The sequence below is a fragment of the Anguilla anguilla genome, chromosome 1, assembly GCF_013347855.1.
Source record: "Anguilla anguilla isolate fAngAng1 chromosome 1, fAngAng1.pri, whole genome shotgun sequence".
Taxonomy (NCBI): Eukaryota; Metazoa; Chordata; class Actinopteri; order Anguilliformes; family Anguillidae; genus Anguilla; species Anguilla anguilla.
Window position 1 is genome coordinate 7,890,240 of NC_049201.1, and position 17,500 is coordinate 7,907,739.

Here is a 17,500-nt window from a genome sequence, read left to right on the forward strand (position 1 = left end):
TTGGCTGGTCTTAGTGAAGCTAAGTGGAGCTTAGTCAGTCCTGGATGGATCTGGATCGGCACCAGGGCGATCTGTCATCCCTGGGGTAAGCGCTCTAACCCGGACCATGTGTGAGGCTGTCCTCGGGAACCGTCTCCCGAGGCCCGGAGGACGTGGAAGCCGTTCCCTGTTCCTGTGGCTCTCGGGGAACCTTCCCAGCGTCCCTCTTGTTCGTTTTTTTTGGGTGCCGGCTGAGGCCTTACCTTTGGCCTCCCAGATTTCGTGAGATCTGGCCCAGTTTCTGAAGTCCCTCAGGTCTACTCACCACCACCGCCCCCGCCTCAACCCCCACCCCCCCCCCCCCAGCCCCACGTCTATATTTAACATGCTCAAACAGCCATCCCATTTTTCCCCTCTGTTGTAAATAGCTAAAACTCCAACATGGTGATATAGCTAGCTAGCTCGCTAGTCCAACTCCGCACATCTGGGCTGTAAAATTAATTGGAAGCCTGCTGCGTGTTCCTCCCGTGTAGCTCTGTCGTTCCCATGTGTCGTGCAGTGCATCGCTCGCCACATCAGGCCTGGCGCTAATGAGAAGGAACCTCTTTTTCACAAGTGGGCCGCAGTGTGAGTGGAGTCCTGTGTGGCGGTCAATCTGAGAGAGCAGCGAATAACTCCGAAATTGACTGATCGTCGTTTTTTTTTTCTCTTCCGCTCCACACTAACCCCCGCTTCGCGACCCCCCCCCCAAGAAACATTTTACACCCCCCTCCCCCTCAGGACCACCCATCCCAATCTCAGAGAGGTTATCTGCACTGTGCCCCCCCTCCCCCAGCCCCATCCCATGTGTTCCCACTCAGTCCAGTTTGGCCCAGTCAGCCTGTGTTGTTGTTTGAAGTCTCGTTCTGATGAATTTATCTTCGGGCCTGTAGGGTTTAACCCGTCCAAGCTCAGCTGATTTACTGACTACGCAAACTCTGGGTGCACCTCAAAAACGCGTCAGCCCCATTAGGAAGTGTCCCATCAATTTCTCCTCGATTCTGGCCCCGCTCTCTGGGGTGTGCTTCTTTAGAGAGTTTTCTGGAAGCGCAAATACGCCGTCGTATTACTTCTTCCCAGAATTATTTTTTTGCTAAGAGCAATAAATATGAAGTAATTTTTCCTTGTATTTCCACAAAAATACAATGGTGTTTATACAATACTGAATAAACAGAAAAACGCTTGGGAAGTCTACAATGTCAGAATCACAAACATATGGTCCTGGGTTCGATCAAATTTTTTTTTCCTTAACTCTGACATAAAAACAAGTGTGCCTGTTTTCCCTTCATGAACACAGTTTGATGAGTGCGTTTTGGTGACAGCCGAACTCAATGACGTGCTATTCTGAATTTAAAAAGTCAGTCAGTCATAGCAAGGACAAACGCTCATTTAATCCAGCCCTTGATCCTTCCTGTTTTCATTTAAAATAAAAAAAATCCACGGTTTTTAACAAAATTTTTTTTTTTTTTTAAAGTTCTTTAAACTTCACAGTCCAAAACGCATCATGTTTGTGACTATAGGGCATTAAGACCCAGGATGATGTGAGTCTGTTGGAGGTCCCTCGTTCTGCCAGTGCTGCTGCGTCACAGTGTGACATCGCCTTGAACCCCATTACACGGGAGCAGGGCACTTTCTTCAGGGGTTCTGAGATTAACAAGCCCGTGAAACCCAAGATTAGGATTAACCCAAGATTATCTCTCCTTAGATTAAGGACCCGCACACACTGCACAGTAAAATGTTCTGTGTTAAATCAACTCTTACAGAGTACATACAGTCCCTATTGGACTCATGTTTCTTTATTTGTTCATGTGAAAGGGACAATGGACAGTTAGTAACTGTCTCAGAATTAGCTTCATAGCTAAATTTCATCTGTTTGGTTTTTGGCGGGTTTTTTAACGGTTGAAATAAAACTGGACATTTTGCACTGGACATCACTAAATGCTGATTTCAGTCTTGTGGTCACGTCAGTTGTGTTCAGTGTTCCTTTGATCTGCTCGACACATGTCACAGTGTATCTGACGGCTGCCCTGTGGTTTTCTCCTTTACCCCTTTCCCACCCTACCCCTCTCCCCCACCCCCCCGCCCCCCGGGGCAGAAGTGGAAGCCGAAGGGCCCGGCCTTGCAGCACGCGGTCAGCGGCCTGTGTCTGGACAGTCAGCCCCCGGCTGGCCCCCCCATCGTCGCACAGTGCCGGCCTCAGCTGGCCAGCCAAACCTGGGAGCCTCAGCTGCTCACCTGATCAAACCGGGGGGGGGGCTTGGGTGTAGGTGGGGGGTGGGGGAGTACACGTGGGGGTGGAGGTCGGGGTGGGGTTGGGTAATGTGCTGTGTTGGAAGAAGAAGCTGGTTAATGCACTAGAACTCGGTGGGTCACGAATGCCACACTGTCACTGTTTGAAGAGCCGCTGTCTGGAAGCAAGTGTGCCCCGGGACTCTGTGTTTCGAGAGTCATTTCTTGGACTTCCGGAGTTCCTAATGTCTGAATGAGGAGTGTGAAGGGGTTTAGGAGAAGGGGGGTGGGGGAGGGCGGGATTGGAAGTTTTGTGCATCCTTGGATCCTCCTGAACTATCTTTGAGCTCAAACCTGTAATTCCTCACCTTCAATGTGGACATTTTTCCCCCCTCATAGTTTTTGCTAACTGTCTTGAGTGAGTTTTTTTCTCCAACATTTTCCCCTGTTTTTGTTTGCAGTTTTATCAAAAGCTAGACCATCCTAGTAAAGTTTAGCCTCTATGCTCGAATCAAAGGGTTGGCCAGCTGGCTGGGTGGTCAGTTGATTGGTCAAGAGCCAAGACTGCATCAGAAGAAGAAAAGATCTGGGAGGTGGAGAGTTGGAATGATCCACTGTGAAGCGGGGAGAGGGGTGCTGAGGGAGAGGTTTTAGATGAGACCATCTGAAGCACGTTCAGGTACACTTTGTGTTTGCATGGTTATCTTATTCAAGACCACACTGAAACGAGGAGAAGTGAAGTGTCCACAACAGAGAATGTATTTTTTGTTGCTGTTGTCGTTGTTGTTGTTCTTTTTTAAATGTGTAAATATTTTAAATAAAATCTAAACTGACCTGGGTTCGGATGAAGAAAAAAAAATGTGTCAAATTAAAAAAAGAATGAATAAAAGGAACATGAACAGAAAATTGTGGAACTCTGTTTGTCATGTTTATAAGCATCAAAACACTATTGCTCCCAAAGTGAAGGAGATGCAGTTGTTTTATCTGTATTATGCACTGATATTTGTTTTATTATATCTAAATTATTAAATTAAATTAAATTATTTTTTTCTTCATTAAATAAATTCAGTGTTTCATTTTTGCGAAAGACATGTTCACAGCAGACTTATTCTTACTAAACATTTAATAAAATACACTAGTGTATCTATGTATGCGCATGTGCCACACTTAACTCCCATTGTCACACTTGATGAAGGAGAAAGGGAAGCTGTAGTGGGTGATAGCGCTAGTTGAAAGGTGACAGAGTTAGTTTCCTCTGGGGATCTGGCAGTATACCCCGTAGCTATGGCAACACAGTGTCATGTGACACCTTGCTGCTTTTGGCACGGTGATGTAATGTGCGGTGTCACTGTTTTTTTGCACCATGAGTCCCCTCGCTACCCTGCTGAAGCTCGCTAGGGCTTCACAGTGTTTGCTTGGCCTCCTTAGTCAGTATAGGGGCCCAATAATAAATTAAGAAATTACATGTCAAAATGTGTCTTTGATCAGCAGCAGATGATGCTGTTCTTTGAGTGACAGCCAGCCTTGCTCTCACTGTTTTGTCCCCATGGTTACTATAGTTGGACTGGCACCAGTATCGCTGGTTCTGATTGGACAGGGATGATTATGATGTATCCGTGTGGAGGGAGGAAGAGAAACCAGAGCAGTAGTTGTTCCTCTCCCCATGTTCCTGGTTCTCTCTCTGCTATGAACTTCCTGACGCTACAAACAGAACTGTTCATCCCAGCCATGTATAACCAGGTGCCAAGAGTAAGAATTGAGCTTGCTAAGAATGCGTTTCATTTTCTAGCTCTTCGGTCCTGAACTAACTGTTAGAAAACATTTTGTCTAGAGAGCTTCATTTCACTGGAAGAACTAAATCAAGAAATAATAATAATAATAAAAGTGTGTTATCGTTTTTACCTATTGGTAAAATTTGTTTTCACTGTGTATCACTGCTGTCTGTTATTTTATCATTTTATTCTGTTTATTCAGCTTCCTTCTTGGCCTGGCTTCCCTTATAAAAAGAGATTTTATCGCAGTGGGACCTCCTGGTGAAATAAAGGTTAAATAAAATAAAAACAATCAGGTCTCCACACGTCTTACCGTCTAATGGTCCGGAGAAAGCTTTCCATGAAGTTCCACCAATACGCACAGTCCTCTGACTCAAGACAGGACTTGAGCCAAAGAAAATATTTAATGTTTCCTCTCTTATTTTATGGTATGGACAGTAAAAGATCAAAAAGACCAGATGAATAAAAAAGTCATTTACAGCTTTAAGCACCTGGATTAATATGTCCTATCGTGATTTTACTTTCTGGTTGATTTTCTGAAACATACCCTGTGGAATTTATCCAATGAATTCGGTGATGCCTGTGTTCCCGCCAATAGTGTTCAATGCAATACAAACTATGACCACCAGGGTGAACGCTAACCTAAGGAATAATCCATTGAATTATAAAACTCATGCAGTGCTTCAAACAAAAAAGTCCAGATAACCTTCTATCTATTACATTGTTTGAAAAAAAAAAAAGATGAGCATAGGATTCTTAATTCTTATTTTGAAAATGGTTATTTACTTTATATAGGCCGTTCAACCGTTTGTGATTAAAATTCTTATGGGCCTGTGTGCTGTATGCGTTTGCGCTGCAACTGAGTTACAGCAAGAGGAAACAGCCAACCACAGGCTTTCTCTCCACCCATGAGCAGAGGCGTGAGCGACATGATGACAGGCAATTTTAAGTTTTCCTCGTGATCATGAGGTGAGAAAACAACCAAAAGCTATTTTTATCGTAAATTTTTATATTTTTTTTTATATACGACCAATCAAAAGACCTTAGCCAGTGATAGCAGGACATATTTAGAAACGGCATGGGCTGGGTGTGGCAGTAATTTGTATTTTTTTTAAAACAACAAAAAAAACAGAATGCCACCTATCATGCTTAGTACTTAGTCTTAATAATTTGTAGTTTGGAGTGGCTGGTGGAAGGAGGGTTCAACCAGAGATTCGGGGTGGAGTTCTGCCAGTAATCAGCACAGTCATTTATGTCTGCAGTTGTAAGCAAGTGTGAAGCACAGCGAGACTTGGATGTCTTCCACTGGCACACAGTAGAGATAGAGGACGCCACATGGAAGAAAATTATATACCTACCCTTATTCCAGGGCTATTGAACTTGTGACCTTAAAGGACCCAAAATTTTGGGTCCTTTAATCACTGAAAATAAAGGGAAAAAACTGCTTTTTTGTATGCATTTCCAGGTCTGCAACTGTGAAAGTGTCAGCAAACGTCTCATCAGTGACAGAGTAGTAAGTAACTGCCACGCAGTGAAAATGTCCAGTGTCGTTTCAACTCTAACAGAACAGATATGGTCCGACTCTGTACCACAGTGTGTCCATATGTACTCTGTAAGAGTCTATTTAACACTGGTCATTTTTCTGTGCGTCACAATATACAGTATGTTACTCATGCACTTTAAAAAAAGGGCAAAAAAAATCTTTGTCCCATATACGGCAGTTTCAATATGAATCTGGCCCCCAGGAAGAAGCGGTTGAAGAACCTGTCTGAATCAGTGGTTACAAGATAGCCACAGTGTCAACACTGATACACTTCCGGGTATTGCTTCCTTTCCACCACACTGCTGCTTCTCTTTTCAGACAATCTAGAGGGGAAGTGATTGGCAACAGGAACACAAGAAAAAAAAAAAATGTTCTTCAGTTTCACCACACAGACCTTCAGCTCTGAGGCAATCGGTCTTTCATCACAGCGCCCCCCCCCCCCCCCACCCACCCCCCTCTGTGCTTCTTCACCATTCTCCCAGCCTCTCTGCGTCTTCTCTCCACTTCCTGGAAATATCCTCTCCTTTCCAGACCTGCCATTCACCTCTGAACTCACTCACTCTGTGTGGTTGCCCAGGGCCCTGGGGGGAAAAGGGCAGCAGAGGTGTTCCTTCAACAATAGAAATTAAAGGCTGAGGACAGCATCTCTGAGCTATGAGGGGATCTCTCATACACACACACACACACAAACACACAGGGAAAGAGACAAAGAGACAGAGAGAGAGAGAGAGAGTTTTAACAAGCAGCACTTGTGGCAGTGCAATTACAGCAATGCGTGTGTCCCTGTCAGGCAGACAGACAGACTGGAGCTGCATGCCGAAGAGTGGATCTACAATCTGCAGTTTCCATAACCTTTCCTCATATTCCTACAACTCATTCAATTCCATGTGTTGTATGCCCTGAACTTTCAAATGTCCAGCATAACTTGGTGGCAGGCTACAAAATGGTGGGGTGCGGGAGAACGCAAGATAACGACAGACAGACAGACAGACAGACAGACAGAGAGGGAGAGATAAAGGGAGTGGGGAGTGCACAACAGGCTAGGCAACCTTGTCAAGTAAACAGCTCCGATGGCATCCGCAGCGTATCGGAATCCCAAGAATGCGGCAGAGTCTTCAGTCTGCAGTCCTTGCGCTCAGAGTCATCCTCACGCTGAGGTATGCCCGGAATGCAGGCTGCTGATTGGCTTTTCAGCAGGTCAATTATTCATCAGAATCAAGGCGGGGCCACGGTGTCATTTCAGCCTGAAAAGCCCACTCGGTGCCTATACAAACAGCCAGCACTTTAGAGAGGGTCGGGGTACTTCAGTGGGAATGCGCAAGGTCGCCCGGTTGTGCATTCGGTGTTGCCTGCCCCTGTTGTTCTGGCGTTGGCGCTTTCATTGTTTAATTTCTCCACCTTCATTTGGTGACCCACTGGGTAGCATGGAGACAAATGTGAAAACTAACAAATACTCATACAAACTGCAACACACGTGATGGCTTTCTGGATGCATCAGAGCCTTGTTAGATCAGGAAACTCTTGTACCCTATTTTTCTGTAGGCAGAAGGAGAATCAAGACAAATTAACACACACACAAGAATAGACAAGGTGACGAGTCCTTACAATTCCAACAGTATAAACATTTTGCATGATCTATGTGCAACTCTGATTAAAAGGACAAAAGAATAAAGCTATATCCGTCAGACTAGTAGTGTTTAATGCTGTGTTTGTATCACACGTTTGTCGATACAGTTCGCTTTTTAAACTGGTCATGAAATTTCACACTGTTAAATACGCGAGGGAGTTGTTGGCTGTGCTCTGTTCAAAACGCAGAACACTGGCAAATGTTTCTCCTGTGAAAATTGTAGGTGATAGCCTTGAGCTTGAGTTAAATTAACCATATTATCTTACTTACACCAATATTGTTCAACACAACATTAAGTAAGCTTGTAATCATCCAGTAAGCTTGTATTTATTGCAGCAGAATACTGTCCATATCGCAAGACCAAGTAAAATCACCACCCTGGGGCTGAAGCAGTTTTGATGTCCAATGTTTTTTTTTAAACAAAAATCCATAGCTGACTGTAGGCATAGGTGGTTTGGATAGATTTTTTTATTTTTTTGAAAATATACTGGTCCTCACTTTTTTTGTTCATTTTTTCCAAATAATAACAAAGCGATGCTTGTGTGAGGCTTGTATGAGATGTTCCCAAACCTGTTCTTTTGGGCCTGTAAATTCACAGAGTCCAACTTGACAGTAAGGATGGAAATAACTACTATTGAACGCTTATTGGATGGATAAATAGTTTTCTACTGGAACAGGGCGGAGCTTTATAACTACAGTACGTTGCCAAACAACCGGTTGGGTGTCCCGCGAATGATCCTGACTGTCAAGTGCACTCACCAATCACAACCCAGAATTCCCGTTATATGGCATGCGGTTTCCAATTGATTTAAGGAGGGACGGTCCGTTGCTAGGGGCAAGGAGTTAGGTTGAACCGGCGACTGGCATAGCTAAGGGAGCAGGTGAACAGGCGAGAAACATTCGGCAACGAGACGGAGGGGGCAGTGCGCTGTTTGGTCCTCTTTAGGACTTCCTTGGAATTTAAATTATTTGGCCACTTGAGTGACCAGACTAGTGAGTGATTCGTGGTTCATTCGGCAAGCAACGACCTCTTCCCCGTCCTGGAGCTGCTGTAAAGGTAAGGATAAAGCTGTTGTGTTTTCGCTAACGATGTTAGCCTGCTATGTTCGTAACGTTATCTGTACCTCGCTATGTCTTTCGAGGGAGGCAGCTAACCTTAGCTCTAGCTTGAGAACGAAAACGCAGAATGGTGTTATGGTGAGAGTATCGCCCGTCGGGCTAACGCGTTAGCTAAGGATGTACCTGGCTAATGGGCGGTTAGCTTGGTAAGTTGCGGCCGCAACTGCACTTTATTGCCAGTAAGCTAAGTGGCTGTACTGCGTTTATACCGGGTGGTTAGCTACACCTAGCGCCGTTTTAGTTTCCTAACGTTAGCTGTGCTATCATGCTAACGTTAGGAAGCCAGCTAGCACACACTGTGTGTTCGGTTGGCTTATCGTAGCTAGTTAACTGGCTTGTCACACTGAAGTCACAACCCTTGCTAGCCAGGGTTATTACTGCGTAGCACTATCAGCATTACAGGGTTGAATAGTTGATGATACGTTGGGTATGTAATCTAGCTAGCAAGTTTAAATGTGTATTTCGACGTTCACTGTGTGCTATTTACAGTTTGTTTACGGACAGCATGTAGCTAGAAACATGATGACTAATGGTTGCTGCTGTTAGTTTACAAGTTTGGTCGGTAACGTTAGTGTTAGTTTGTCAACTAGACAAGTCTGACCAGCCAAGCAGCAGTTATTGGCTAATTAATGTCGCTACTGTAATAATAAAACACAAAAACTAGAAATGGTGCTAGCTTTATTTTGAAAGAGAATGCCGGGCCCGAATTAAAACGTGTTCAGTACTATTTGGCCGATGTGGATAACATGTAATTTCATTGAAAATAGTTGATCTCTAACGATTGATTACAAAGCCACAGACGATGGCTACTTTTGATTGTAATGTAACGAACGTTGTGTATTTATACTTGGCTAGCTAATAAGATAGATGGGAAGTCATCTAGTGTAGCCCACACCTGTCTTCGAACATTCTTTACTCTGGAATGTTCAAAAAGCTATTTTCATTCTGCTGGATCCATTGAAAGTCCAGACATATTAATGTGTTTCTTCGAGCAGAGTAATAATAGGCTGAAGTGGGATTTTGGTAGTGGTAGTAGTACTGGTGATTACCCAATCTTGATCACGCAAATTAGCATGCGATTTGCCTGCTGTGGCGGGGGAAAAACTTCCTCTCCCTCGTTGCTAGTAAATGCAACGAGACGTTTCACCTGCTTCGACGTCACCCAATGGGTGGCCGTGCAGTGATGTAACTCAACACCTATACGACATGTAGCGATCGCTGTCCACAGCTCGCTGTGTGTTGCAATCGAGATTTGTCGAACGAAACGTGCCAGTTATTCCTGTCTCTAGCCGGCAACTTACTGCTGTCGTGTTAACAGCTGGAATGTACCGAATGTTTCGTTTACAGGGTCATTTAGCGAGTTACTTCATAAAATCTAGGACCTTTCAGGTGAATGGTTAAACCTACAAGCGAAAATACAGTGTGAATTAAGCAATTCATATTTGTCTTTCATTTGAATGAATAAGGAATTTTGGCTTGGAAATGAGAAATTGCAGGCCTAATGTACTCTTCTGTGGAGGCCACTTACCGTCACCATTTCCTAACGGAAGGGCTTATGAAGAGTCCAATTTTGTGGAATGGAGGGGTTGACAAACTCGACCTTTTTGTTGGTGGTTAACCATTAACACACCAGAAGTCTGTTTCACTATCTCTGTCCAGTCAGTTTTTTAAAATGCGTTTTCGTTTTTAGTAACTTTGTACTCAGTGGTACAAAGTCTGCACCACTGATCATCTGTGTGCCAGATCTCAAATTTGGCTTAAATTCCCTATTCTTTCTGATTGGGCCTGATTGCGGTGTAAAGAGCAGGGACAGAGAGTGGGGAGCAGATCTGCGTGGGCTGTGCTGAAATGCTGTGGGGCCTGTTTTGGGGCAGCGAACCTCCAGCCCCTTTGAAGGCTGTGTGTTTTGCAGTGTGAAGAAGACCCCCAGGTATGAGGCCTCTCTGGCAGTGGGGGGCGTGCTGCCCGTGCCCCTGGGGGCGCGGTGTGGTGTGGTGTAGTGTGGGGGGTGGGCTCGAGCTGCTGGGCACACAGTTGTGCCCGCGAGAGCGCCATGCCGTGCCATGCCCGGGCCGTACCGCCATCGATCCCTGAGATCGAGCGCTGCTGCGGCACAGAGGCGGGCCGAGCGACGGGCGGTTGCCGCCCCCCTGCGCGCGAGCGAGCCTGCGTCTGTGTGTGTGTGTGTGTGTGTGTGTGTGTGTGTGTGCGTGCGTGCGTGTGTGTGTGTGTGCACGCATCGGCTCTGATGCCTGTCTGTGGCTACTGGTCCCCAGCTGACCCCTTCCCAGAATGCAGAGGGTGTCCCGCGGCTAATGAAGCGTCCGGCTCCATTTCCTGCCGTACCTGCCCGCCGAGTGCATCAGGCCGTTTCCCGGTCTTTCCGGAAGCCTTTTGCCCCTAGCAACCCGGGCACCTGGGCAGGCCCGGGGGTAGGGATGCAGAGAGAATGCATGGTCTCTGGTGGCACCTCTATTGTGAGGAGGAGGGGGGGGGGCAGGGCTTGCGGCACCAGGTTGGCACTGACGCGGCTCCCCGCGGGCAGATTAGTGGCGCTGAGCCGCTCTGGGGGCCCCCTGGCGTCACCGGATCCGGCCGATGGGGGAGGGGCGTGCCGGGGGCGCGGTGGTGTGTTCGGTGGGGGAGTGCTGCTGGGATCCCAGGCTGCGGTGAGCTCTGTTTACGGGCCTGGCATGTGCGCTCTGAACGGCACGCGGGACCAGGGCCGCGGACACGGGCTGGGAGCGGCGCTGCCGTTCCGTCCCGCGGTACGCTGCAGATCCTTCGCCTGATTAAACCCCCGCGTCGTCGTCTTCGCCACGTTTTTACTGCTGTCGTTGGCAAATTCCTTGAAGGTGACTGATTTCCAGTGACACCCTGTGGATTGCGTGCAGGGACAATTCGGCCATGTTGTTTTATTGTGTTAAAAAAAAAAAAAAAAAAAAAAAAAACATTTTAAAAAGAAGAAAAGATGTGCATATGACACCATGGAGTGCCTTTTGATCTAGTGGCATCAAAAGGACAACAAGCATTGTCACCCGTGTTTAAATGGGACATTGGCGCAGTGCTTGTGTTCTGTGTCTTTACCGTAAGTCTTGTGGCGTAACAATCACTTTACAAGGAAGTTAATGGTCAAATTTCAGAGAATCGACTGATCCTGCCCTGCCCTGCCCTGCCCTGCCCTGTCTTCCCTGCCCTGTCTTCCCTGTCTGTCTCCTGATATAACTGGTCTGTTCCTGCATAGGGCCCGGTGTTGGCTGAGTTGTCATTCCCCCAAAGCGGACGACTGCGAAAACTGTCGGCCACATGCGATTTGGAAAATAATTGTCCTGCAGTCGATTTAACAGTCAGTGACGGTGTGAAATCCGGTAATTCTCCGCGGATAGCCGCGTAACACTCGCGTTAAACATGGACAGGCAGGTTAATTTAACGCTGAGAAATTTTGGCTGTGGGGGCTTTAATTCCCAGACGTCTTACACCGTCGCTGTCAGCTCTGTTTTAGCGCCAGTTTCATCATCACAAACGGCAGCTTGACCTGAGACGGCACGTTAAATTCATTTTTATAAACAGGAAGTCCAGAGGAGTGTGGAAATTGAGGTTTGGAAATACCGATGATGAAATGTCACCCGATATACTATGAGAATGTATTTATGTACAACTTTAAAAAGAATGTCATAAATCTGTGCATTCTCTGTAGATAAAAAAAGAAAAGAAAAAAACATTATTTACAAGAGTGGCATCAGCCCAGCCATTGTAAAGAATCAATTGATGCTCGACATGCCAAGACATCCATATGAAAGGAACTCGCACCGGTAGCTGGGAAAGACTAACGCAAAGGATCATGGGATCTGGAGTGTACAGAGCTTTTAAACTAATGGCACATTTAAAGCACATCCAGCATCTTCATCTAATGTCAGCATCTTCTCCAGAGTGGTCCTGTGACTGCGCTTTAGGGCTTTGCCCGGCGGTGCGCTGCTCTCCTCTGGTGCACGGGCTGCTTTTAGTGGAATATCGTTTACAGTGGAGAGGCGGGTTCCTGCAGTCACTGAGCTGGAGTGTAGACTGAGAGTGAGTGTGCTGCAGGCTGTGAGAGTGACCTGCTGTTGTTGCTGCTGTTGCTGCTTCTGCTGTTGCTACTTCTGTTGCTGCTACTTCTGTTGCTGCTGCTGTTACTGCTGCTGCTACTGCTTGCAGTCCATGCAGCCCACAGGCCTGTATCTCTCAGCAGAGAGACACTGGAGCCTGGTGTGGAGGCCCCTATCATGCTCTATTCATTTCCCACCACACCGCAAGTCTTTTTTTTTTTTTTTAAATTACAAGTGCGGCAGGAAGTGTGCGGAATCGCGTGTGAGGATTAAGGGCGCAGAGGTGCCGAATGAGAGCCGGGTAACCTGTGTGCCTCATCCCGGTTCTTCAGCTTCACTCTGAGCCTGAGAAAGGGGCTCAGTGTCGCTGCTCAGCAGGTGGGGGTCCCTACAGCGCGCTCCGCTGCTCTCTGGTGCGCTGGGCTCGGTTGGGAAGCGTTCCGTTTTGCCATTAGTGTGGAAGGACCCGTAACATTGATGGAGCAAACGTGCCAAAGACTTGTTAGTAAGATGCCTTCCTTACTAACTACACAGCGCACTCTGTCACTGGCTCACCTTTCCCTGTCATTTAGTCGTACAAAAGTCCCCCAGGAGTACATTAAAATGTGGTGAGATTTTGACTGTCGTGATATACCTTTTCTCATTAGCAATCTGCCTAATGTTAGCTAGCTTCTCTGGCTAGTATTAGTTTAACTTTATCTCACCTGGACATTAGCCTATATGTTTATTTTCTTGACCTGCTTCTGTCCTACCATTGCATTTTTCAAGTATTTGATAACTATCTTGTTCAGGCAACAGTTACAGGAACCATCATATGTGGTTGGTGTTTTAACCTGTTAAAATAATGGATAGTCATTGGTTGTGCGAACAAGAGAATCCACTTGGAAAATTTATAATACGGTGGTGTTCAGTGTTCCGTGTGTGAAAGGCGGTTGTTGTCGTCACCAAAGTGCATGCGTCGCCGTGCAGCCGCTTCCCTGGCAACAGCAGGTTACCCGGGCAATGTGTAGTGAGGAGGGCTCATTGACCCTCTGTTGCGTAGAATGTGATGTCCTGGTTATGGAGAGAGAGGTGGGGAACCTTCTCCCCAAGGAGCTGTGCTCTTCCTCCTGCTCCAAACAGTCACTGGACCTGCTGTAGAAGGACACCCTGGACCTGGTCTAGGAGGACACCCTGGACCTGGTCTAGGAGGACACCCTGGGTCTGCTGTAGAAGGACACCCTGGACCTGCTCCAGAAGGACACCCTGGACCTGCTCCAGAAGGACACCCTGGACCTGCTCCAGAAGGACACCCTGGACCTGCTCCAGAAGGACACCCTGGACCTGCTCCAGAAGGACCCCCTGGACCTGCTCCAGAAGGACACCCTGGACCTGCTCTAGAAGGACACCCTGGACCTGCTCCAGAAGGACACCCTGGACCTGCTCCAGAAGGACACCCTGGACCTGCTCCAGAAGGACACCCTGGACCTGCTGTAGAAGGACACCCTGGGTCTGGTCTAGAATGACACCCTGGACCTGACGTGCATTGTGGGTGGAGTCTGTTGTGAGGCGGTGTTTGCATTGGACGCCCTCTTTGAGAGACACTTTCCGGCTTTTGCTTTAATTGTGTCCTTGTTCCTATGAAACGCAGCTGATAAATAGGGGGTTATTGTGAGCTCAGAGATGATCTTATTTGGCTGGGTCAGAGTTTCCAAAGAAAAGTGCACTTCTGCGTTACACTCACTGATGAATACATGTGTTACTCATGTACTGATTGTACCTTCCTGCTCCTGACTAATATTACTTAAAGAAAGGTCAAGGTGAACTCTCGCTCTCTCACACACACGCATGCACAGAGAGTCTCTCTCTCACACACACACACACACACACACACACACACACACGCACGCTGTGGGAGGGGTTTGCGCTCCCGCGGATTCCAGGCATAGGTTGCGGCGGGGGAGTTTCCTGTGTGTTGCGTTGGCGCTGCTGGCTGTGGGCGGGGTCAGACGCTGTGTGTCAACATGCGGGCGCGCACGGCCAGTCCACAGGGGCTGACAGAGTCCCTGCACAGGGAGAGACACTGCCTGTGCTGTACTGTCCCTGTGCACACCTCTACTTGGGGCCCTCAGGGTCCCTGCACAGGGGGAAACGGTGCCTGTGCTGTACTGTTCCTGTGCGCTTCTGTGCACCTCTGCTAGGGGCTGACAGAGTCCCTGCACAGACAGTGCCTGTGCTGTATTGTTCCTGTGCACACCTCGACACAGGGATCCCACAGTGTCCCTGCACAGGGAGAGACGGTGCCTGTCCTGTATTGTGCACACCTCGACACAGGGATCCCACAGTGTCCCTGCACAGGGAGACGGTGCCTGTCCTGTATTGTGCACACCTCGACACAGGGATCCCACAGAGTCCCTGCACAGGGGGAAACCGTGCCTGTGTTGTGCTGTCCCTGTGAATCTGTGTGTGGATCTCCCCAGAGGCTGCTGATCCCAGCAGAGGCCTGTGCTGGGCTTTTCCTTTATCTCTGTCCGTTTGAAGTGCTCATTGTGGCGGACCGGGGTCATGTTTGCGCCTCTCGGATAACCTGCGAGTCTTTTACAATGCGCCTGTGTCCTCGTCCCGGGACAGCGCAGCGCCCGCACGCCTCTCGGGAACGGGTCACTGATTGTTTTACGTGAGGGGGGGGGGGCGAGAGAGATAGAGGAGAGGGAGAGGGAGAGGGAGAGGGAGAGAGAGAGAGAGAGAGCGAGAGAAGGAGAGTGCGGTGTGTACCGGTCTTCCAGGAAAGAGCATGTTTACCTGCGAGCGCGCCTCCTCTCTTTCACGCTCCTCGCCGAGCGGCAGGACTGGTTGGGTGAGGTGCGATGACATCACGGCTCGGGCTGCGGAGCGAATCCAGGGTGTGTAGGACACGGGCCCCGGCTCCTCGCCTCTCCTCACGGCGCCGGAGGCAACGCCGCGGGGCGCTGAAGACACTCCGCCATTGTGTCCGCTTCTTCAGCGCGGCACGCTCGCGTCACATGCTCACGCTCATTCACACGCTCGCGTCACACGCTCACGCTCATTCACACGCTCGCGTCACAGCCTCACAGCCTCACAGCGTCACAGCCGTGATTCACGTCTCCTAATTGCCCCCGTGAGCTTGTCCTGATTTCATATTGAAATCTGGCGAGCGTGCCGTCGAAATCGCACCCCGGGCTTAAAACGCCTTAGAATCACGCGCCGTGTCTCTGGGCCCCGAACGGGACGGAGGCACCGATGACCCCCCTCCTCAGACGCTTCCGGAAAAACACAGACTGTTTATAAACACCCCCCCCCCGTTCCTGTAAACTCCAGGGATTTACCAGGCAGCGTGGGACTTTTCCGCCGCTCCCAGCCAATGACGAACGGGCACTCGGCGCCTGGACGCGCCTGCGGGACGCGCTCCCGTCTCTGGATGTTAAACGCGGCTCTGAGCTTCGCCCCGCTGCGGCAGGGCGGGCGGGTGGAATGCTCGCCGGGCCGTGGCGAAGACGCAAGGTCCGGCGATGACGCGGCCCCCCCGCGTCCGGTGACTAGCCTCGCGCGGCCGGCCCTGATTCAGCGGCACTCATCGTTTTTTTGTTTTTAATGGCGGTTGTTACTCATTTTGTGCTCGTTATTTAACTCCCCTTCCGCACGGCTGCGCAGTCCGCTGCAGCTCGGAGCGTAACCTGAGAAATGAGCAGAGCGAGCTGCGGCCCGGAGAAAACAAAGGTGCTGCATTATCACGGCCGGCAGGCCTTTCTTTAGGGAACAGGCCTGCTTTCAATATCTGTCCCCCTTTTTTTTTTATTTGTCATTGTCCTTACTCACTCTCGTACGTCAATGGAAAATGACAAACAAAATGCAAAAAAATGCATTCCAGAATCAAGTTTTCGAGTGTTAAATTTCAGTGAGAAATGAATAAAGCCCCAGTACTGTACGTGGCCCTGAACGGTTCTCCTCTGTATTGGCTTATGTGTAAAATGACAGTTGTGGCAGTGCCTGCAGTGATTGTAGATTTCAGATATGGGAACTGGAAGTGGTTGTGGCCTGGTAATGCATGTTTGTCATGACTGAACTGAATCTGTGTCCCTCCTCCTCCTTAATCTGAGAGCAGGGCAGCAGCCCCACAGCAGGAGAGTCGGTTTAACTGCAGGAGAAACGGGGTGCTGTAAATAAAACGAAGTCTTCAGAATTGACTGTTCTGTCCCGGAGAGGAGCTGGCTCATGATGGGGCTGCTTGCTGTTTAAAATCTCGCCGTTAGCTGCTGGTAATTTATTTCTTTCCCCTGTTGTGGAGGCTGTTGTTACCGAAGCAGCGGCTGTCCGTGTTTCTCATTGCTGGGCCTATTTATAGCCCCGTCTGAGAGCCTGGGGCCTCGGTGACCAACGCCTGGGGGGCCACGGGGCATGCGGCTGGCCCTCGGGCTCTGGGCACACCCCCCCCCCCCCACCCCCCCCCCCCCCCCCCCCCCACCCCCCACACACACACACGCGCACCCCAGACCGGTCACAGCGTGCGTCATCCTGACCCTCGGTCGCCTCTCCATCCTTCAGAAGCGCTGCGGTGTGTGCACCAGGCTAAAGGGCGGCTGCTCTTGTTCGTTCAGCGTCATCGCTGCTGCTGTCACTGCTGAGCCTCAGGCTTTGTGCGGCACAAGCCGTGTCATTAAAAGGCCGGTGGGGTGTGTGTGGCGCTCCGGCTCTGGCTGTCTGGTCAGACGGGCTGTGTGATGTCCTCTGCTGCTGTCTCCTGTTGCGCTGAGCGGTGGGGGTGGGGGGGTGGAGGGGGGGGGGGCATGAATAAAGCATGATGGGGCCTCCACACCAGGCTCCAGTGTCTCTCTGCTGAGAGATACAGGCCTGTTGGCTGCATGGAGGGCAAGCAGCAACAGTAACTGCAACAGTAACCGCAGCTGCAGTAATAGCAGCAGCAGCAGTAACAGTGACAGCAGCAGGCGCGACAGCAACAGTAACCGCAGCAACAGCAGCAGTAACAGCAGCAGCCGCGACAGCAACGGTAACCGCAGCAACAGCAGCAGTAACAGCAACAGTAACAGCAGCAGCCGTGACAGCAACGGTAACCGCAGCAACAGCAGCAGTAACAGCAACAGTAACAGCA

At 49.1% G+C, this 17,500-nt stretch overlaps 2 protein-coding genes across 5 annotated transcripts in view; both read left to right on the top strand.

The window, feature by feature from the left end:
- Positions 1 to 2,292, top strand: part of galnt16 (UDP-N-acetyl-alpha-D-galactosamine:polypeptide N-acetylgalactosaminyltransferase 16) — a 29,770-nt gene extending 27,478 nt beyond the window's left edge. The window contains exon 15 of the mRNA XM_035424894.1: positions 2,114 to 2,292. Within this exon, the coding sequence (XP_035280785.1) occupies positions 2,114 to 2,257 (144 nt within the window). The 3' untranslated portion in view covers positions 2,258 to 2,292. The remainder of the gene's footprint in view (positions 1 to 2,113) is intronic.
- Positions 2,293 to 7,911: 5,619 nt separating this feature from the next.
- numb (NUMB endocytic adaptor protein) overlaps positions 7,912 to 17,500 on the top strand; it is a 44,340-nt gene continuing 34,751 nt past the window's right edge. For 3 of the 4 annotated variants that reach the window (XM_035430933.1, XM_035430964.1, XM_035430956.1), the window contains exon 1: positions 7,912 to 8,246. The gene's annotated coding sequence lies outside the window, so the exon portion shown is untranslated. Of the gene's footprint in view, positions 8,247 to 8,317; positions 8,455 to 17,500 lie in introns of those variants that run through there. The other variant, XM_035430949.1, reaches the window with a different exon arrangement.